Source organism: Camelus ferus, chromosome 17, assembly GCF_009834535.1.
Source record: "Camelus ferus isolate YT-003-E chromosome 17, BCGSAC_Cfer_1.0, whole genome shotgun sequence".
Lineage (NCBI taxonomy): Eukaryota > Metazoa > Chordata > Mammalia > Artiodactyla > Camelidae > Camelus > Camelus ferus.
Genome location: NC_045712.1, coordinates 17,707,122 through 17,730,368, shown reverse-complemented (window position 1 = coordinate 17,730,368; position 23,247 = coordinate 17,707,122). Strand labels below are relative to the sequence as shown.

General features: G+C 42.7%; 1 protein-coding gene across 8 annotated transcripts in view; it reads right to left on the bottom strand.

The window, feature by feature from the left end:
* FHIT (fragile histidine triad diadenosine triphosphatase) overlaps nucleotides 1-23,247 on the bottom strand; it is a 1,254,006-nt gene that overhangs the window by 221,659 nt on the left and 1,009,100 nt on the right. For all 8 annotated transcript variants that reach the window (XM_032458165.1, XM_032458163.1, XM_032458162.1 and 5 more), the window contains 2 exons: nucleotides 13,979-14,124; nucleotides 11,507-11,536 (listed from right to left, as the gene is read on the bottom strand). In XM_032458165.1, the coding sequence (XP_032314056.1) occupies nucleotides 11,507-11,536; nucleotides 13,979-14,124 (176 nt within the window). The remainder of the gene's footprint in view (nucleotides 1-11,506; nucleotides 11,537-13,978; nucleotides 14,125-23,247) is intronic.

Below are 23,247 nucleotides of genomic sequence, written 5' to 3'. Positions count from 1 at the left end.
GGGGACTCAGAATAAGAAAGGACAGGATACTGGCCCTAGATAGCTAGGTGCTTGTCAAAGGAATGAATTCAGTAAGCCCAAAGGTTTGCTCCCTCCCATACATAGAAAAATGCTAAATTCTTTAACTTGAGATGCCTGGTTTTCTTAATAAGAAATCTTTTATTGTTCCAACTACCTGGTCTTTGTTGTAAAACTCCTGTATATCCTAGCTCCTCCCCTACCTCTTTGGAGCAGTTTCTCAGAGTGATCTGAGAGGCTGTCAACCTGGCTTGAGTCCTCCTGCCAAATAAAACGCAACTCTTAAGTTTTAGGCTGTGCATTTATTTCGGTAGACACTTGGAACAATCATCCCTGAAGCTGACAGAATTCTACACTCTGAGCAATGTAGGTGAAAATTAAAGTCTTCACTGTGGCAAAGAGAACTGGCTTCTTCGGCCAGCGATGGGCAAACTATAGCCTCGGGGCCAAATCCAGCCTGCTGCCTGCTTTTGCAAATCAAGTTTGGTTGGAATATAGACACGCCCATTTGTACAAATTTATTTGCATATTTTGCACAGCTGCTTTTGTGCTACAAAGGCAGTTGTAAAATTGTGACAGAGACCATCTGGCCCTCAAAGCCCTAAAATGTTTACTATCTGGCCTTTTATGAAGAAGTTTGCCCGCCCCTGGATTAGACCAAAGGAGATTAACACCTGAAGCTATAGACGGACTCAAACACAGACTGTCCTCCTGGCTGCTAAATACTGTAGTGTAGAAACTATGCTGGGGAGACAACCATAGGGCTCAGAATAGACATGAGATCAAATTAGTCAAGTTTTTCAAAAATTGGCTTAGAAACGGTAGAGCTGGCTGGCGCTCTTTGAAGCCGCTCTCAAGTCCATAAAACCCCCACTCCTGGGCTCTCCATGTGCCTAGAGCCAACTAGCACCCTTAACCTCCACTCCTCACTTCAGGACCCTCTGCATACCTGCATTTCTGCGACACAGAAACATCTTCCCACGATGTGTGGTTACCCTGACAAAACGAACCATCCCTGGGAAACGGCTGCAGACAAGCATCCTGCCCTTAGCAGAGGAAATCCCCTTACTCAGAGTAGCCCCCGACAAGCCTTACAACCCATCAGATACCTGTGCACAAACTGATCACGCAGCCCCCTACCCCTTGTGTTCACAGCCCCTGGCCCTCAATAAAAGACCCTGCAGGTTCACCCTCAGTGCTCACACAGGCATCTCTCGTCTGTGTGGCCCGCTGTTGCCCATAGCAGCGTATCTATCAAATCTCCCTTTGTTCTTAAACTTCTCTTTGTCTTGGTACATCCTCCTACTGCCCACGCACCAGCCCGCACACTGGTCTGCTGTGTCCCCCAACAGGAACTTAATTTTAGGGGACTCATCATATTAAGCACATGTGAAATATCCTCTGCCCTTAGAATATAAACCAAACAACAAATACATCTAAAATAGAATTAAAATTCCTCACAGTGGCACTGTACTTAACACTGCTAGAACTGCCCTCCCGCCCACCTCTCACACTCACCTTCCACCACCTCTCTCCACCCCAAATTCCTGCCACCTGGTCTTCAATAATGTCCTAGACTGTGCCAAGCTCATCCCCACCGCCATTTCCTCTGCCCAGAACGCCCTTTCCTCCTTAGATCTTCACCTGGCTGGATCCCTGTCATTCCTCAGGCCCTGGTTTATGGGTCACTTTTTCAGTGGGCCCTTCCTGACCACCCTACCTAAAGCAGCCACACCACCCCGACTGCCCTCCCTCCCCCCATGTTACTCCTTTCACAGCACCCTGTTACCGCCTTTCTGATACCACTCAAAATCTCCAATTATTTTCTTTGTTCATTTTGGTGTAGAGGAAGACAGACAATAAGGTGAGAGTTGCTCCTTGGCTGCCCCCTCCTCCCACTGTACCCGGGGCCCAGCAGCCCCTGACACACAGGAGGTGACTCCGTCAACATTTACTGGGAGGAAGAATTAATATGAACTATACAAGCCACTCAGTCCTACTCTGTTATAGCACTTATTTCAACGACAGTCCTCAAAGACAGACAAGGATTACGACTCACTCTTCTTGGTCTCCCAGGCCCCGTGCTAAAAGCTGGAACACGGTAGGTAACAGATGAATAAATTAAAGAATACTAGACAGCAAAACACGAGCAGGCATGATGTTCGTTTCCCAGGAGGCAGGGATAGGGCACTCTCGGCAGTGAGCAAGCCATCCACCACAGACCAGAGCTGTTCCAACCAGAAGCAGCTACCTCAGAGCTCACTGGGTCCCCGGGCGGAGAGGAAGATAAAAGACCAATGTAAAGGCTACAGACGAGGGATCGTTTGTAGAAGAGGAGAAGGTACTACGTGACTTCCAAGGTCACTTGCCTCTCTGGGGATTCTGAGTTATCCCAGGCTCTGAGTTTCTTCCTCAAGAGTTGAGTTTCATCTCTGGTCATCTGATGGCAGAGCTGAGCTTGGAATCTCATTTATTCCTTTTCATGCCAGAACCTGCTTACACCTGGGAGCTTCTACAATTTACAACCAACAGATGAATCGAAACACTAATAAAAGGCCCTGCTGGGTTGTTTTTCAGGGCACCAGTATAGAAGGTATGGTAAGAAAATATTTTCTCAGGGAACAAGTACTGATATACAGACCCGAGGGTGGGAGATCTGAATGTGAACATTCAGATAAATGGATTTCACCACGAAGGAGAAGAATATTTGGTGAGTTTACTCTGTTCGCTCCATGTTGTTTACTCTTCTAAACCACGTTAGGCAAGGTTGACATCCTGAACAACGTCATGTTTATTTTTCACGTAACATCAAGAACAAGAAAAAGCGTATTTAAAAGGACAAACTATGGGGGAAAGAAATGGGAGTTTTCATTATCAGCATCCAGTAATATCATCTTTATGTTGAATGAGCCCAGAAGGATTTAAACCATCATTTTTGCCCGTTTCCCCAGACATTTGGGATTAATCCCATTCAGAATGCTTCCAGCAACTTCTGTCTCTATTTCCCTGATCTTGGTGGACGAGCAGCTTTTCCAGAGAGGGGATCTGCAATGAGAACCCAGGCGTAGGATTGATCCCTCATGACATGTAAAGCTAAATTAAAGAATCACACTTTCCTAGCGCTAACACACTTCACAAAGAAGTGGGGGGAGAATTTCTCACTGGGTCTGGCCTGAGGGCCGTTACTCTCACTAACCCAATATTTTTAGGAAGGTCATTATTCTAATTCTTTCATGTCTATGGCTCTGCAGGTTGCCATGTCTCTTATTCATTAGGCTTTCAATCTGACCCAGACTCTGTCATCAAACCCTTACTTTTCCAGCTGTGTTTTGAGCTTCGAGAATTACTTTACTAGTGGCTTTGGCATAAAGGGCAAAGAGGAGCCCCTGAGAGGAACTGAGTAATTCCAGATGAATGTGGGAGTAAGAATCAAGTCTAGGTCATCGAGACCAAGAATCAAAATGTATTTATATAAATAAATAAAAGAAGAGTCCATATAGCTGGGTAACCATCAGAATCCACTATGACCTTTTACGGGGCCCTACCCTCAGAGATTTGACCGTAGGAGGTGTGAGAACTAGTTATACGCTGAAGATAATATAGAAAAAAGAATGCATTAGAGTGGAAAATTCTTCTAATAGGACCCCTATGAAATAAAAATCCATTATAGAGGTAGCTTCTTATGTTTTCTTTTAAAATACATCTAAAATATCAATGGTATTACTAAATACAAATAACAACGGGAAACCAGGAACTTATTAGGTATGTAGTTAAAGGCCCCTGGGTACCCTTGACATCCCATGGTGTTCCTTTCCCTCACTACCTCATTCTAGGGGAATCCCAATCCAATGCCGTCCATTTTTCTAAGCAATATATAGATCCAGATTTTTTATACTTATATAGATAGCCTAGAAGTAACCTTTTATATTTTATAATTTTTGCTGCAACTCTGTAACGAATGGCTCAACTACAATGCCTGAACTGACCATTTATATTTTAATCAAAACTGTTGAATCCTTGTCAAATGATTAATTGGACTGAGTTGACTTCTTTTATTTTAAATTAACGTTTTAGCCAAGCCAATCATCTCAATGTTCACAGGTTTATAACCTTGACCTTAAAATGAAGCGGCTATATGGAGTTAGAGAATTCCATACGTCATGTCCTGGGCCTGAAACATATTCAGCAAAATAGTGAGAGAGAGTTGTGCCTTCAGTGATTATTTCCTGAGCACCCAGTATTCCACGACAAAATGACAACAGTGACTCACCACCCTTACTGCATCAACAGAGGCAAGAAGGAGATTCTGAAAAAGAATGCCTTACATTTATGTAGCATTTGGGGGTCTATACAGCACTCTGCCTTTCACACGATATTTGATTTGACGGCGATGAAATAAAACCCCCAAACTCTGAGCATCAGGTGTACAAGACAGTCCACTGCAACCTGTAAGACACTGACGTTAAGGATGTGTCTGCAATATTTGCCACACTTTTTGTGTCATGGATCTCAAAATAAGTTTAACAGCCAAACAGCCACTTTGCTAAGTGTCAGGGCCTCCAATTATATAATGAATTTGTTTGGTAGCACTAAATGAAAAATTAAACACCTAAAACATATAATTCTGCTGTAAATTGACAGATGGCATTTAGGTTAGTTCCCCTCCACCTACATAATAAAGTTACACAGGGAGTCCTCTGGGTATTTTTAGATGGAAGCCGACATTACTCTAAGCAGGGGAAAATAATGCACAGGAATCTGTGTTGAGGGAGACAAAATATTTACAAAACCTCTTTTTGTGCATCTCTGGCTATGCGTACGAGATGCAGGGTGTTTTTAGGAAGAGAAAGATAGATGACAGAATGCCAAGTCGAGCTTTCAGACAGGCCTGTGTTTGCATCCCAGCTCTCCTATCAGTTGTGGGGTTTTTTGTTTTGTTTTGTTTTTGTTTTCTTTTTTGGTAAGTGACAACGTCCATAAACCTTGGTTTTCCCAAGTGTAAAATATCAATGCCCAATTTTGAGGATTGAAAGGATTAAGTGAAAATTATAAAACAAATAGCAAAAACTTACTGAGACTTCCCTATGCTTCAAGTGTTTTGTTAAAGGCATTTACAGGGATTTTAACCTGTTTGGTCTTCACAACACCCCAAGGGGGCCAGATAGTAGAAAGGTCCCCAATTTTTTACATTTATAAGTAGGTGCTGAGACTAGGAAAGGTTGACTTTGGCAAGTGTCAGCAAACTGATAGTTGGCAGTTCTGGGAATGAAACCAGGCCATCTGGCTCCAGCAGTCCTCACTCTTCCTCAGTACGTTTCGGTCCTGATGGTACTTCGCCTCTACCCTCACTTCATCTCCAGCATCCCCCGTCCCACCCACCCAAGCTGCCTGTGAATTTGAGAGAGCAGGGGGAAAATAAATAAATAGGAATAGGGGAATACCAGGGAGCTTGGCTAATTTTTCTTTCTGTGCTTTGATCCAAATGGCATTGTGCAAATCAAAATCAACTAATTAGAAATGGTAAAACTCAGAGATTTGATACTTACTTAGAAGAGGGCTTCAGGGTTTAGTGGGAAAGACGAAGTTTCCCACGGGAGACACACAGGCTCATCTTCCCTTCTCCTGCCTGGAGAGCCAGAGACCAGGGATTTTGCCCCCCAAATCACCAGGAGGAGAAGGGGGGTCAGAGACATGTACCTGCCGAGGGGAAGGTGGGCTTGGAGGCATCCACTCCCATATGCACGCCCAAATCCCTGCCTGGAGCACCAGAACTGGCTTTGGTTTACCAAACTCAGGCAAACAACTGGATTCATTCTCAGGGCAAAGATGCAAATTGTAAGGCAAATGAACAAGATAAAAGCTTACTGCATCCTGAAGATACTAATTCTTCAGCAGTAAATGCATGCATTAGATATAAACAGAGGCAAGGCACTTTTCCTCATGGCTTTAATCAAAGATAAAAGTTCACTGGCAAATTATAGCTCTCTTGCAATTTCTTTCCAAGTGAAAATAATAAACAGATCCAGTAAAATCATTTTTATTCTTAAGATGTTGGTTTCTCTTTCCTGTGTACACCAAATATTAGGAATTCTTTGGGGTAGAAAGCAAGTCACTATGAGGAGATTCCTCCACTTTGTGTCATTTCTTTGCTTAGTGGCTTTGCACTGGAGTGAAATATACATGAGCACGACTTTCGGTGTTTGTTAAAATGCAGAGTCCTGGGTCCCACACCAGACCTACTGAATCAGCGTAGCGGGCAGGCAGGTTTCTGTTCTATTGAAACCTACTTCAAGTCACTGTGAAGTACACTGTTGGATCAGGACCACAACTTACTTGTTACCACCTAGGGGTGCAGCAGAGGTTAAAAATATCTCAGCAGATATTTTTCCCTGAGATTATTAAGGCACATTTATGAATGTCCAAGTGGTCAGTTTTATGAAAGTTTAAACTAGATATTCAAACTGCACAAGTCATATGATCAGAAGAAAGTTTTTTTTCATGAATTTAAGTGAAAAGGCAGTAATTAATAATAAGACAATTCAGTGTATAATCAAGTGAACTTGGAAGGGCCACAAACATTCTCCTAAAGTGAAAACTCAGCCTGTTTTAGGGATGAGGAAACTGAGGGTAAGATTAAAATTAAGAAGCACGCATGTGGCCTCAGAGACAATATGTCGTGGGCTAAGCTATCTATTCACATCTTCTTACTGGTTTCTCAGTACAATAGGTAGGTTTTCTCCATTTGAAAAAATGAAGAAACAGATGTTCAGAGAAGTTAAGAGGCTGGCCCAAAGTCACACAGCTAACAAATTAGTAGAGCTAATATTCCAACAGCGCCTTTGACTGATGTCACAGTGTATTAACTCTTTGGACTTTATTAAGACTTAAAATGTCCTCTAAGTTCATGAACTGAAAAGACTACCAAATCTCCTTTGGTTAAAACAACAACAACAACAACAAACAAACAAACGAACAAAAAACCAAAGAAACTCTTTAGTGAATAAGCACTTGTTTGTTTTTTCATTTTTAAATCACAGTTCTTCAACGAATTCCTTTTCCTGTTCTTTCCAAAGCAGTCTGAAAAAAGTAACTGCTAATGTATCAACAATTATTAAGAGACACTTCTCACTGCATTCATACTATAAAATTAAATATCTAAGTAGAAGATTCAAGTGCCATAAACACAGAAGAGTGTAAGCAAGCATATTTTATTAATAGCTCTTACAAAATTCTAGATTACCTGCCTGCCATAAATCTCTCTCTCTAATATACCTAAAACACTCTCCCACCCGGAGATGCACATAGTAATTGCTCTGAAAGCTCACATTAACCTTCCTCAGTAGTATCTCTTTTAATGGACTGATTGCCTTAATGATTTGGCTGGCTGAAATTATATTTCGGAGAATGATCTGGGAACCTGATTACTGGAAATTCTGGCTTTTGTCAGTGATACCAGAATATAGGAGATTCCTGATAGAAATCCCCGAAAACCCAGGCCCGTGACTGCACACTGAAATGCAAACACATATCATCTGCTTCCTCATGTTAACTGAAGTCAGGAACTCAGAAGTACAGACCTGTCCTATCACGTGAAGTACCATAATCATCTCCGTTCTCCCTGCACTGCCCAAGAGAGCCACAGTGAATAATGACAAAACACAGGTTCTCATGAAGCTCACATCCTCCAGGGACTAAAGAAACAACACAGGTACAGGAAAAAAAAAAAAAAAAAAGGAACATGCAAATAAATAAGAGACAGTAAAGAATGCCTTGAAGGAAATCAAATAAGGTGTGGACAAAAAATAATGTCACCTGCCTTTTCAGTAAAGAGAGGGTGTTGCCTGACCCAAGATGCCACTGCTGCTGACCCCAGTGGTGCGCCCTGAGGGGAATTCAGGACGGAGGAAGACGGGCTACCAGCCCTAGAGAGTAATGATGCCGATCAAAGGAATCATCTCAATGAGCCTGGACTCTTGCCTCTTCCCGTACACAGAAAAGCACTCAGATCATTAAGTTGGGATGTCTCTTTTTTTGTGATCAGCAGTAATTCTTGTGTGCTTGTTTTTTGCCAAAGTTCCTATATACCTTGGCTCCTCCCTTACCTCTTTGGAACAGTTCCTTAGAGCTATTGAGAGGCTGCATCCTGGGCTACAGTCCTCAGGAAGGTCTCTGAATGAACCATAACTCACAACTTTTAAGTTGTGGTTTTTTTGTTTTGTTTTTTAGTCAACAAAGGCAAACAGGATGCGGAATACGGGGTCAGGGGAGGGCTACTTCAGATGGGAAGGGGCGGTAAGGCTGAGGATACAGCAACAAACGGCTGCACATGTATACGGTGTATGTAAATGCCTACGGTGACGCACAGCTGAGAACAGAAGGAAGGGTTGTCTCTCAAGCCTGCAGGATGTCCACATCGCTGCAACAATCGCTTGGTGGATAGCAGTGCCCTCCCCCTTATACACTCAAAAAGGAGAGTGAATCTTCAATCGAGAAATCAAGAAATAAGAAGTCACTTTTTTTCCATTTGATATTGCCTTTCCTGTTACAAATGTCTTACTGAGTCAGGCCACCCTTGTTCTTCGCAAAGCAGAATTTAAAGCCCACAAAACAAGAAACCCTAAAGGGGCACCATGTTCAGGAGGCTGACTCAGTGGTGCACCTTCGCTAACAACCACCGTGGCTTCGGGGGAGGACATCATTACCGAGCTTAGCGCTGCTACCACCCAGCACGAGGCAAAGATGGTTCAGAAACCCACACGTCAGGCGGGATTCTAAGAGTCAGACACAGAAGCCAAGATGAAGAAAACAGTCCTGCGCTTCCCGTGGAAGGCTGTCAAGTACTGCCTCAAAATGTTCAGCAGTGCATTTGAAATGCTCAGTTGTGAGCTGCAGTTTTCAGCACTGGAGAGCTAGGTATTGAAGACGTGACTTTGCTGCCTGGAGGGGCTGACCCGTAGCTTCCAGGGGTCAAGGTTATGTGTCCATTCCCACCTATTATCTTCACACCATAAAATGGCAAGACCGGCAGGTATCTACACTCTGAGAAGAATCATGGGATGGGCCTGTCAACAATGAAGAGTCTCAAGCCCCAAGTGCAAAGATTCTAAATCAGGGGATTTACAATAAAAATAGAAATATCTTTTTGTTTTAAACTAACAATAAAATTCATTTTCACGTAGGTAGTGTAAGGTTAACACTTACAAAAAGTCGATCAGACAACTTCTGGTATGTAGACTTGGTCTAAGAGGACAGTGAAAACTTTGCCAACCGTTGAGGTTTTAATTATATGTACAGTTGACCCTTTAAAACTCAAAAGTGAGGGGCACTGACCTTCCTGCACAGTGAAAATCTGTGTGTAATTTATGGTTGGCCTCCATCTATGAGCTTCTGCATCTGTGCCATTTTGTGATCCAAGCCTGGCCACAGTGCTTGCCCTTGGACAGATCTCAGTAAGGGAAGTAAGGGAAGTAAAGGAATGCAAGAACAAAGGAAAAACAGTCAAGAAACAAGAGTTCAGCAATAAAACTGAGCCCTAGTTCCTTCTCCAGGGGTGTACAGAACAACCTGCTACAAGTCTTTGAGTTCTGCACCCAAGTGGAGGATGGAGTGATGGTGTTGACCCTCCTGATTTCAAACAACTAAAGCTTGGACTCTGTCGACCTTTGCCCCAGTTCTATGCTGCATTCCCCTCTGCCCAAACCCCTTCATGAATATGCATGTATCCATAGCTTAAGACTTCCCCAAGTTTGCTGTTTAAGGAGACATTGCTTTGGGAAAGATCTCTGGTGTTCTTCTCACATGATACATGTAATAATCAGTCCTTCCTTCTCCCACTCTTTGTCTTGGTTGGATCCATTGGCTCGACACCCACCATGAGGAAATCCGGTCTTCAGGTAACACAACCACTACCGTTATCTAATTTCACATTTTCATCATTCCAAAAGAAACCCTGCACCCATCAGTAGGCACTTCCCATTCCCTTCCTCCTCCAGCTCTGGGTCACCACTGATCTACTTTTTTGCCTCTATTCAACACCGGCTTGTCTAGGAAATATTTTAATGCCCATTCAAACTTCCAAAATAAAAATTGGAAATCATATAACCTATATATTCATGTAAGTTTTAGGTGTGTTTCATTTGTGCATATTACCAGTCTGTGCATTCCACTTGACATGGTTTGACATTCTCCCATGGTACTAGCCATGCCTCTGCAGCATGACTTTCAGTGGCTGAAGGAATTCCATCAAACAGATCCCGCACAGAGCACCTAACTCATCTGGTATTATTGGAATTTACATTTGAATATTGCTTAAAAAAAAAATCTAGTAACCAGACTTAAACATTTATGTTTTATATTTCAAGAAACAAATTCAAAATGAAGCTACTTATATTATACAGTTTTTTTTAAGCATCTGCGTATTTTAGAAGCCTGGCAGGGAGGTAGAGGAAAGCTGCGAGTCCCCTCTGTCCTTATCACATTGTGTGTCTAGAGCAAGGCTAGCTCTTTTTTATCACAAGGAATTTGGTGGCAGTCCCCATAGGCCATTCGTTCCTCCAAAATACTTCCGAGAGCTTTCTAAAGTCCCACAGTAGCTACATAAAACATGAAAGCCACACGCAGACTAATATCAAAAGAGGACTGTGTCTATTTGGCATTGTTTGGTACCCAACATTACTTTATTTGCTCATAGCCAATCTGAAAGCCATAGAACCTTATTTTGCAAAGAATAACATTAGCACCCCAGTTAGACTTGCTTCTGATTTCCAGCACTGAAAAAAGAAAGAAAGAAAGAAAAAAGACCCTCTTTATGATTTAAGCATAGGAACTAACTGCATAGGAAGTTGCATTTGTAGGAAGGAGGCTGAAACCCAGCTTCAGAATCAGCCAGGATTTTCTTCTTTTATTTTATTTCTTAGGGAAGCAGAGACTATCCTAATAAACCCTCCTTCCCTCTTCTGGCACACTTAAAAAGCCATTTTTGAGCTCCTCTGACTCCATTACACTGAACTTTAGTATTAAGCACAAAGGGAGGGAAAGAGTTGGTGTGCGGGGGGAGAGAAGGAGAAGACAGGAGCGAGGGGCGAAGGCGGAACGGGGGGACATCATGTCAATTAGCGCATGTCAGAGACGCCCAGGCTTAGAGGGGACTCACCAGCCCACACCAGGCATAGGGGCTGTTTCCTGGACGCTTCCTCTCATGAGCTCCTTTGACTTCAGTTTCTGTTTCAAGACTCCAGGATTTAGTTTCTGTTTTAGCATTTGCACAGTAGTAATTTTACTACAAAACTTACTGTCTTGTAAACTAATAGGAAACATATTGCTTGGCAAAGTTTATAATGTCAGGATTTATGGCTCTAACACCGAGGGTCTCTCTGACCTCGAAGATAACACAGTGAAACAGCAAAGTGCTCCAAATGACTCTGTGTGACTTTTCATTCGTTCTCATAATTGCCCCCTGTTGATTTGTATACACATAATAAGCACTCACCTTCACAGTCTGACCGGCTTCTGGGCCATCCTAGAAGTAGGGGGGAAAAAAAAAGGAAAAACACAGGTGAGAACAGGTAGATGGTATCTCCTGCTTATTCAGAAATATCGCCCATTAATAATTTGGATCCAATTTCATTGTGTGTTAATTTATAGTTTTCTCATGGGGCCATTTGCTTCAAATGTGTGGGACCTGACAGTTCTCCATTTCTGCCTAAGAGTAGGTGAGAAGTTATGGATAAAAATGATATAAATTACCCTGTCAGCCAACCCTCTTCCTACTTTTCATGCTCTTTGCTTTTGGCTATGGTTTTAACTGCATTAAAGGAAGACTGGAAACGTTTAGGGAGGTGAAGTATCACACCTCTTGGTTATCTTTAACCAGAGGTGATTTAATTAATGTCTGATGGCTTTAAGTCTCTATTCAGGAAATCTGCTATCAATGTACTCCATTAAGCAAGAATATGGGCTGTCTCATGTAGGAGGCGCTCCCAAGAGTGAGCCCTCTCTGGGTGTTCCTGACCTTGGGAGAAAAGGTGGAGGCCTTCACTGAGGCTGGGCTCTTTCTGCCTTCTGAATCCTTCCCCTGCCTTCTGAAGCCCAACAAACTATTTGCTTAGCTGAAAATAAGCAAACCCGTCCAGTCACCAGCCATGCACCCAAGCAAAAGCAAGCACTCCGCTGGTTTGGAATGGCACAACAAGCCATGTTTCTATACCCAGAAACATCAAGACTGAATTAGAACTCTGCAAATTTAGGTAAGTCTTCCTACCTCTATGACCCGGACAGACTGACAGAGTGAGAACTCTCACCCTACTGCGGCCAGGATTAAGCAGCCCTGTGTAATCAGTGGGTTCTGAACTTGGAGTCGCAGCCCACGAGTGGGTCATAGAGTCACCTTGATGGGCTGTGATCAGCACTGAAGCCCAAGAGAAATCAGATAACAGAACAAACACTATTCAACTGCATAGAATGGGTAAACACTGTTTTGTGAAACTTTGGTTTCCTTTATCCACACCTATGTGTGGGGTGAGGGGAATACATGATTGTGAAATAAATACATATCTTATTGTAGGTTCAAGTTTTAAAAAGTTTAAGGAGGGAGGATATAACTTAAGTGGTAGAGCACATGCTTAGCATGCACGAGGTCCTGGGTTCAATCCCCAATGCCTCCATTTGAAACAAAATAAATAAATAAACAAGATAAAAAGCTTGAAAACACCACATATATGAAAATGCTCTCTGTGCTAGGTACAAGTCAGTTCCTATGTTTATGGAATTAACTTTCTATCAAATCAAGGTTGATAACCAGCACTGGCCATTTCCCACAAATGTGAATTTTCTTCTAGGGTTTTGTTAAACACTGACACATGACAGATGTCTTCATCTGCCTTTATTTGGGCTCTCCTTTATTTGGAAACATGATTTGCAGCATAAGTCTGATAAACCCACCCTGACCTTAACTATCTGCTTGAAGGTGACTCAAAGGGGTTGACGTATAACACACACACGATATTTTATAGGGAAATTTACAGACTCTCGACACAGACATGGCAGCGCAATTTTTTTTTAAGCATGCAGATGAGCATTTCTAGTCAGAGCTGAAGACAGCAGCCTTCTTTATCTGTTCTCTTTGAAAGTCTGTGGGGGAGAGCTGCGGGGGGTGGAGGAAGGGCAGTAAACACCTAGTTTAACTAAAGCATTGAGGACAAGACCTCACATCTTTCCAAAGGGTTATTGCAGAGTCATAAAATTTCCGGGCCATAAAGGACTTTCGTTATGTATAGATCCCCCCTGCTCTTTCCCTAGGGGATATGAAGGGGTTCAGAGTAAGTCACTATTTATTCAATTCCCACAGCTGATGACCCAGCACAGAGCCCTCCTCCCACGCTGGCAAATGTTGGTTCAACTTCTGCCTAAAGATCTCCAGTGACTGGGGGGCGGGGGAGGTCTAACTTCTCTACTGGGAAGTGGGCCACACTGAATACGCAGTCAACCCAGCTTCATACCAACCCATAATCAATTACTGAGACCTGCATTAAGGAGAAAAGGTCAGCCTTACGAGGGTGAGGCCCTAGCTAACCTGCATGTCTCTGCACCCCTAGAAACAGAGCTGGGCTAAGTCCATGCAGTGCTCAAATATACTTATCCTGGAATGAAAAAGACTTGTCCAGCCCCAGTTCCAATAAAAGATCTGGAATGTCTTAGCACTCATTAAATGACTGTACTCCCACCTGCTTGGTAAACAAGGCAGCAGGCGCTGTCTCAACCAATAATCTGCCTTGTCCACCAAGTCCACCTTGGGGCCTGTGGACAGTAGGGTGGTCCTGGACAAACGTCTTTTTCTGCTGTTATGTAAGATGTGAACAACCTCAGCTGCATTCCTGGTGAGATGTCAGCTTACAAGGGAGAGAGACCAATGCTAGGGTTTGAGAAGGAAGGAAAATAATGTCTGTGCTATCTGAACACCCACCTGCATGGAGAAGGTGAGGGAGGTCCCCTGGAAATGCTTCTCCACCACCATCCCGACTCTCTGGGTTGCCTGAAACAGATCGGCCACTTCATCGGGACGCAGGTCTCGAAAGCGCTCCACTGGCCGAAGGGGACACACGAGGACATCTGCAGTGAGGTCTGCTAAGGAACACTCTGCTTGCTTTGGGGAGTATTTTTTTACCAAGAAGTTTATACCCACAGTACTGAATCCCCTTGGCCCAGGGCCTGAACCTGCAAAGACTAAGGAATAAAAGAACAAATATTTACCCACCACCGAACTCCAAGGAGTTCAAAGAGAGCTTACAAACACGGTTAATTATACTTTGAAGGAGAAGCTGTGGGGCACTGAAGAAATTCTTTTAAGAGAAAAGGATGTTAGTGTTCAGAGACTCACATGCTGGCTGAAATAATAATGCCACGAGGCAAGATCTATTCTGGACCATTATCTCCTGACCCCTATTCTAAAGCTCTGTCTTCTCAAGCAGCCGAAGAAGTCCCTGGGTTGGAAAACCAACTGGCATCTTCAGTTGGTTTTTCCATGCAGAGCATCAGAATCAAAATTACAAAAGTAGTTGTTTTTCTTTATTATTTTTAAAAGGAATATAGACATTCTGAAAATGTACAGTGAACTTCATCTATAACCAGGAGATGTGCCATGTGGTTAAGCAATTTATGACCAGCGTTCTTCAAACTGATCATTAGGAATTCAAGAAGAGAGGTGACAGTAATTCATTAATTTAAGAAAAGGGTTGTCTGCCTATGTGAATGAAACCAGCTAAATGCATTCTACGAATTAGACGAGTCCACATATATTTATGCTATTTATCTGAACAAACAACAAGGTCTGGAGGAAAAGGATCTAAGTTTGATCATTTGTTGGTAGCAAATAGATATTCCGTGTTACGCCATCAATAACATTTTAGCTCCTTTTTATATTCATACTCATCACACATGTATGGCTGTATACAATACATATACATGACTGCATATGTGTATATACACACCTAGGCTACGTTAATTTTTGTTTAGTTTTCAGGTACCAGCAGGAGAGAAAACATGCTAATGTTCTTTTCTGTTTCCTTCTCTTTTCTTGTTTTAAGAGAGTATGCTTCTGCCTCGAGCTAGGCAGCTAAAGGGCATAATAAAACCACAAGTCTGCAATTGCTAGTCTCACCAGAATACCAAGCATTTTAGCCCGTCACACTATCGGTAGGACTCAGGGCCCAAGGGGAAATGCACTGAGCTCAGCTGGGCAGGCCTGATTTCCATAAGACAAGAGGGGAAAAAGAAAGAGGGAAAACTGATTAATTTTGCTCATAATCAGGAAATTCATGTCAATGGTAAACTAGGAAAAGGACTATTTGTTTAATCTGAGTTCATTTTTCAAGAGAGGAGAAGGGAGGCCTTCACCCACAGGGCATCTGATACTTAAAAAGATAATTATCCGTCTTTGGCAGGGCTGCTTTATTATCATGGGTCAATGAACCATTTAGAAATGAAGAATTTCCTTTCATTTCCTTTCAGCAGATTGCCAGCCTCCACTCCTACTGAGTTGCTTTTTTTTGTTGTTGTGAAAAGAGACCTTTCCCCATCTTCCTCCTCCCTGCTTTAATTTACACCCTCCCTTAGGCTCTGACTTCACCAAACCACAGGCAGGTGATGATTTTGCAAGCTTCCAACAATACTCATAATCGCTGTGGTTGGCTGTGTCTACACACAACAACTAAGCGGGGAAGGAATAACGTTTTATTTAAACAATCGCTCACTGTGAATACTGGTGGAATGAATCTGGCCATCTTTGAGTCTAATGTAACTTGAGCAGTATCAGTGACATCTGAAAGTTTTTTTTCAATGCCATAAAAAATCTCATCTTACGACCTGTCCACTTTGCTTGCCTGATGCTGAGGATTAGTTTGACTCAATGTTTAATGAATCAGACTGTTTACAGAACTGAATCAAAATGGTCGAATCTATGAGATGTTTTAGCCTGTGTATACCTAACCGCAGGGGGATATATCACATACATTTATTGTTTTAACTGAGTATTAATAATAGTAATACAATGTCACAAAACACTTAAACAGGCTAAACACATTCTCATTCAGGTGAGTATTTTTCACCAACCCATTTAAGCAACAATGTCCCGACATAATACCCTGTGCAACCCAACCCTCTGTTAAAAAGTCATCTTATCTGCATATAACACACACACATGCATTGTGATACAAATAATAGTAAGAGGAAATGGAGATAACTTTCATGGCTGCGTACTTAGGTAGGCGTTCGTGTGGGTGATCGTTGTCTTTGTCCTTTGTCCCCAGAGGATGGCCAAACAGGAATCTCAACCTAGAAATGGCCACACAAGTAGGCGCCACCTCACTGTGCGGGAGGTAGACGGGTCTCGAGTTACAGACAGACGGTGGGGCTCTGGAACCCCTGGGTGCAGTGTGAGTAGCTGAGGTGGCCAATATCAGAATCTCTGTCCATCCCCCACCTCCCCCACCTGGAGCCACTGTAGACACAAGTTGGGCATCAGATAGTCAGCAGCAACCATCTCCCCTCACTTCCTTTATAACCAGAGCAGAGAAGAGCCTGTGCCTTAACCCCACCACAGGCTGCACTCCTGAGCCTCTTCTTTCCTCACCCCTCTCTGGCATCCTCTGTATCTGCCATATTTGCTTTCTTTCTGTTCTTCAGACACACTACGCTCCTTCCCAGATGTGGGGGCCTTTGTGCTGGTTATGTGTTCTGCCTAGAATTCAGTTCGCAATGATCTTCACAAGGCTGCTTCTTATCATGCAGATTCTACTTCCACTGCCACTCTCTCAAAAGAACCTTTAACTGCTGTGGAGTTTAAACTGCTCCCTGCTTACTCACTCTCGTAGCACCTATTTCAATCTGTCCACAGCCCTCGCCACCAGCTGGCAGTTTTCCTGGCTGTGTACTGCGTATCCGGGGAGAGAAGGGAAGCTCCGGAAAGTGAAGACTTTGCCCTGCTTACTGCTGTTTCCCCATCACCTTCAACACCAGACACACTTAATAAGAAATGCTGGAATGAACGAATAAATAATAAACCAGACCCTCGTATCAATCACCTCTGAGCACCAAGACCCTGACAAAATGGAGACAACATTCATTTACTTTTCAATCATCTATACCAGACTGGGGTCAACTGCGGTATTTTTTTTTAATTCAAAGAAGTTTATTCTTAATATCTAGCATAGTTAGAGCTCATATTGGATGAGAGGTGGAGAAATATAAACTTATTTTAATGGAAACTAATATTCATGTGGGCCCAAAGGAAATATAATTATGAAGATAAAATCCTTTTTAAAAAACCCTTTTATAACTAGAAAGTAGTTCCTAGAATATTCAGAGTCAGATGTAGATAAACTACATCTATAAATATGCTGTTTTATATTGTGACTAGGAAGTGTAATTCATTTGCTCATTCAATCAATGAACATGGAGTATCAGTTAAGTGTAGACCACGTACTAGGCTTTGGAAACAGCAAAGGGGAATAAGAAGCTGTCCCTACCCTTCCAGTCCAGGACAACCACTGAGACAGGCAAGCGCAGCACCATGGGGAGCCCAGAGGCACACAGAGGGCTGCAGAAGCCAGTGCAACCCCCAGGGCAGTGGTGACCTTTACCCGAGTAAGGCAAAGGTTCTAGGTTCCACGGGGAACCTCTGAGTGGGATGGATTCTCCCATGGCTACCTGAAAACATGCACAGGTTCACAAAGGATGCAAAGCAGGTCAGCAAACTTTTGCTACAAAGGGCCAAGCTGATAAATATTTTAGGTTTGGTGGGTGTTGCCTAAGGAGACACCAGTAACACAAACACTAACAGGTGTGGCTATATTCCAGTAAACTTCTATTTACAAAAAGAGGAAGCTGGCCAGGTTTGGGTCATGGCCCTTAGAGGTCAGCCCCTGATTGACAGGAATCACATTAGAAAAAAAGTAACTAAAAAAAAAAGAAAAAAAAAAGGAAGGTATTAGGGGGTCGGGGAGCAGGGGTGAGGCTACTCCTCTTTTCTTATGTTGAGGACTACAAAGTTATCTTAACAGCCTGCTGGAAAAATACGGTATTTTAAAAAACGAACTTTCTAAGAAAAATACGTGAGCACGGTAGGACATTTTCATGCTCTGTGTAGTATCTCTGATGCTTTTAAAGACTAATGACAAGCAGAAAACGTGTTATAGTATTGACACCACATAGACAAATCATGAGTATTGCTCCATGATGCCACTCAAGGAGTCTGTGCCATCTCCAACGAGAAAAATGAAGCAGGTGATCTGCAAACACATGAGAGCGCCAGAACAGTGTCCTGTTCACAAATTCATCTGAGAATAAAATTATTTTCTCAAAAAAGCACATAAACCTTAGAAGAAAACATTATATTGCCCGAAGATGGTGGGTTGCATGTGCTAACTCAGGGAAAGCAAATTAATTTTGAAGAAGAGCAGACAGCTCTTGAAATTCTACTGCCACTGTTTATATGCCAGTTCCTTTAAGGTAGTATTGTAGATGCGGTATGATTTAATTTGGAGACTCTTAGGCCTTGTTAGCGGGCAAATCCCACACGATGCACAGGCTCTAAGAACACACCTTCTCCTGGGTCCTCTTTGCTTTTTGCTTAGAATTAACACCTCTGAAGAGACGTTAGCTGACATGCAATAGTAACTCTCAAAGCAGGTGATCTACTCAACTGGATTTAACATATGTCCATCCAGGACTCACTGTGTGGGAAAGCCTGCGAAAGAGATTATCGAATGGGATCTGGTCTCTCCCTATAATCTAAAGTAGAGACTTTCATTTAGTAATAACTTTTTTTTTTTAAAGAGAAGGACAATAATTACAACTTAGTTCCTATGGTCAACAAAGAGATTCCTCACAGTACAGGAAAATCAAAGAAGACTTTTTAGTGCAGATGAGATTGAAAGTGGACTTTACAAATAGGGGAGGGATTCAACCAGAAGGCTGGCTGGCAACCCACTCAACCATCCATCCCTCAACTACAGCCTCCTCTCGGTCTGGGGTTTGTGCGGGAATTTAGGATGGCAGGATGAATACAAGAGAGTACCTGGCCTTGAAGAGTTCACAGTCTACTGTCCCCACCTGTCATGTAGTATAAACAGATCATAGAACGCAGAGTGATGAATGCTACTGATACGGATCAGTACAGAATGTTGTGGGAGCACAGAGGAGGCCGACTCTAACTCTGCTTGGGGTGCTGGGTAAACTTTTCAGCATGATTTTGCATTTCAATTTTCTAAAACTCAGAAACGATTTCTCCAAATTTGGACCAAAATCTGTCCTTGAAAATGGACTACAATTTATGCATCAAAGAAAGTCGTCAGGTACTCTTCTTCCAGCTGAAATCATCGTTTCACTTATACATGCAGTCTCATGTCCCTCATCTTTCCAATGAGCCAGTGGAGTCCTGTCGTAATTCCTATTTCACAAATGAGGAAATTACAGCATAGAGAAAATAAGTCAGTGCACAACAGCACACTCCACATGAGAATCACACTCTTCATGAAATACAAAGATACTGTGCATGCAAAACTGCTCAATGCCTAGGAAACTCCCAGCATCGAACAAAGAAAGCAGAGGAGACATAAAATCCCACAGTAGGAGGAGTCCTCAGTGCTGGGCAAAGGAAGCACTGCGAGTGCCCTAGTCCTAACAGGGAACCGTGAGCAAGGGGATCAAGAAGGAGAGAACCATCTTGTATCGGCAAGAGGAGGTCAGAGGGATGCAGAGCCTGCATCTTTGCCCTTTTCCATCTTAGAGCTTGGGTTGCTTCAAGGTGACCTCCCCTGGGCTGGCAGATCAGAGGAGGATCAGATATTATAGTCAATGAGTCAGGCTGTCAGACACACTGAAAATCCCTTCACTTGTTGGACAGCCTAATTATTGGGAGCCATTGACTTCCTCATGGCATCATTTACATCACCAAGGACTACCAGAAACCTGGTGAGGCCTTTGCTTTCCCCTCTTCCTTTCCACTCTCACCACCAGCCCACAAGTGATTGTCTCTGTCTTTCTGGATGAGCACAGAGAGTGTTTATTGCCACATCAAAGTGATGTGACAACATGCCAGGCCCCGGGCTCTTGCTGGCACACCGCTAATTCAGAACACACACAATGCAAGAAAGAAATCAAAAGGCATCTTTGCACCAGTCAAGCACCTAGAGATATGGTGGGAGCTTATTCATCAATAGTAGCACAAGAAGCCCTCCCATCCTACATGACCCTTTGCCAAGTGACTGCCGCTTCTCCCATCAAGAACTGGAGTCTCTCTCCCCTCCTTTTGAAGTTGGGCTGGCCTGTGGCTTGCTTTGATCAGTGGAATGTGATGAAAGTGTCACTTTGTGACTTTCCAAGGTCAGGCGTTCACCAACTTTACAACTTCTGTTTTCTGTCTTTTTGGAACCCCGAGACCAACACGCTGTGGAAAAGCCCAGCTAGCCTAGTGGAACAGGAGCCGCAGGGCGGAGAACTAAGGTACTCAGCAACTGTGAGGACTTCTAGGCCCAGGAGAGCCACTGACCGACCTCCAGCTTCTCTATAGCTATCCCTTGCTGCATACCGAACGATCCACAAAATGCAGGGGCTTCCAATAACACTGCTTGTTTTCTTATCATGATTCTGTGTCTGGTTTTTTGCTGCTGGTCTCAGTCGGGCTTCTCATGCAACCGCTTTCAGGAGGCAGGCTGGCTTGGGACTGGGCCCCGCACTCTACCTGTTCCTTTCATCCTAAACCAAAGGTGGAATCTCTGAGGCCTCTTAAGGCTTAAGTTCTCCCACCTTCTATGGGTCAAAGGATATCAAAAGCCAGCCTTGTTTGAGGTAGAGAAATAAATTCCATCTCCTGATAGGAGTGGAAAGACCACATTGAAAAGAGGTATGGACACTGGAAGTTACACTGCACTGGTGGGGGATCATAACAATCTACCACAGTTGGTAAGTCTAAAAAAAAGTTCTGGGGATTTTGTGAAAAATGAACAGATGTCCGAGGTATCCTGGATGTCCTAGTGAGTATATGCATCCAAGGCATTTCAGAACTAGGGATGGGTCTTACACAGTATCTACCCCAGTATCATTCCTGTTAGGTGAGACAAAATGGGGATTAGAAAGATCAGTTGATTTGCTCAAAGTCACACAGTTAGTTACAAGCACAACCGGCATTGTGCTTCTGTTCTGATCTGCTGTTCAGCTTTGCAAACCAAACCTCTTTCCAATACCCATGAGAAACCACAACGTAGCACTTTTGCCACTATGTTCCAATGCCAAACCTATGGCAGACATCAATAATCAATTACACAATTCTCTCCTTGAACTATTGAGACTCAGAATCCTTGTCAACCCTGACTTCTTGAGCAGTCACCACCTGTCAGAGAGGGCATGTAACAGGAGACTTGTGTGTTATTTTTGTGGCCTCCCACACAACCTCCTGAACCACAGAAACAATTGCAAAGGTCTAGTGGAGTCAAGAACAAAACTAGATGCTGTAAAAGCGAGAATTGTCCCCCAACATCAAATGAGCATTATGTTGCTACAGTTTTACTCAAAAAAATTTGGTAAGTCTGAGATTTGCTCATCAAGGATAATAATTGATGATTAAAAATAATTTTATGAGCATTTCCATGACAAACATGAAATACTTAAATATAGAGCCATGACAGAGAAATGGAAATGTACTGATTCAGGTGATTAATTGAAGACGACAGCAGAATATTATTCTCAGAGTTGCTCAGACTTGCTTCCATTTATTTTTCTATATCTGATCTATTCTAGGGATACAGAATATAAAAGTCACTAAAATAAATCAGACCATCAAAATATCACTGATTCCAATGAAGCTGATTAGCATGCGTATATATGAATATAGAGTAAGTCAGCATCAAATAATATGATGAAGAATTAGTCACTCTTCAGAATTAAAAAGGAGAGTCGGCATTCATCTGTCTACTAAAGATCAGTATGAGGTTTAATGACAAGCAAGGGACTTCCCAGCTTGCACTGTGGACTTCTGCAGACCCATGTAATGAATTATTTGCTCTAATAAATCATCCTAGTCAATACAAATGTTTAAAAATAATTCTTAATGTCACTTCAAAAACACACCACCACAATGGACCATGAGGTATTTTAAAGAGAAGATTCAACTGATTGGATTTAAATAGCAAAGTTGCAGAGTTTTAAATCAAAGAAGGTGTCATCTCAAAAAGTAATCTACTATTCACAATGTAGGCACTTCCGAGAATTTTTCTATCAGAAAGGTAGAAATATTACCTCCAAAACGAACCCGTTTGAACCATACCATTCTTGACTGGATATTAACAAACCCACTTTAGTAACTCAATGCAGGCTCTATGAGATCGTCATCAACCATAAGCGTGCATGGCATGGATGTAATTTTAAGCAAATTTAATTTGCAGAACATGATAAATTCCAGGACAGTGTGATTAAGATAATGATAGTATTCTGCTGGTACCTGGATCTCAAGGCAAGTATCTCACAAGTATCTACTCACGTTTGGCCCAAAGCATTCTCCAGGACACAAAACAGTCCTGAGTCATCAGCAGGAGAGGAGTCAGTGATCCTTCTCCAGGCAGATCTGCCCTGAGTAATCCCCAAAGATTCTGTCCTGATCGAGATGGTCAGAGGTGAGAATCACATGAACAGGGAGAAGTAAACAGGTGGTTTCCAAAGGGAGTAAAATGAAAGAGCGACCTGCAGCCTGGAAGCACTCGGGGGCAGATTCTTTGGTTTAAATTTCACACGGTCTGTGAATATTTCAAGGCCAAAGAATCCTATATTGAGTATCTTAAGAGAATCAGAATTGGAAAAAGAAAAAAGTTACATGCTTATATTAAACTGAATATTTGGAGGAAAGTAAAAAATCTCAGAAGAGGAAGGAAAAAAAATATATATATAGCACTGTTCGTTGCCTTATTATGCCCCAGTGATGATTAGTAACTCTTTGAGGTAGATAATATCACCTCCATTTTTCCACATTCAGAAGTTGAGGCCCAAAAAGGTAAACTACGTATCCAAGGTCATATAAAGTAAAACTCCTGCCTCGGGCCAGGTGCTAAAGTCATCTATGCTGCTACAGTGCCTCCCAAAGTCATAAACATCTCCACGTCTCTAGCGCAGTGCTTACTACAGTGCTTCACCAGGACACTGCTTCCATGAAATGTTATTAGACATTATACAGAAAAAAAAAATACA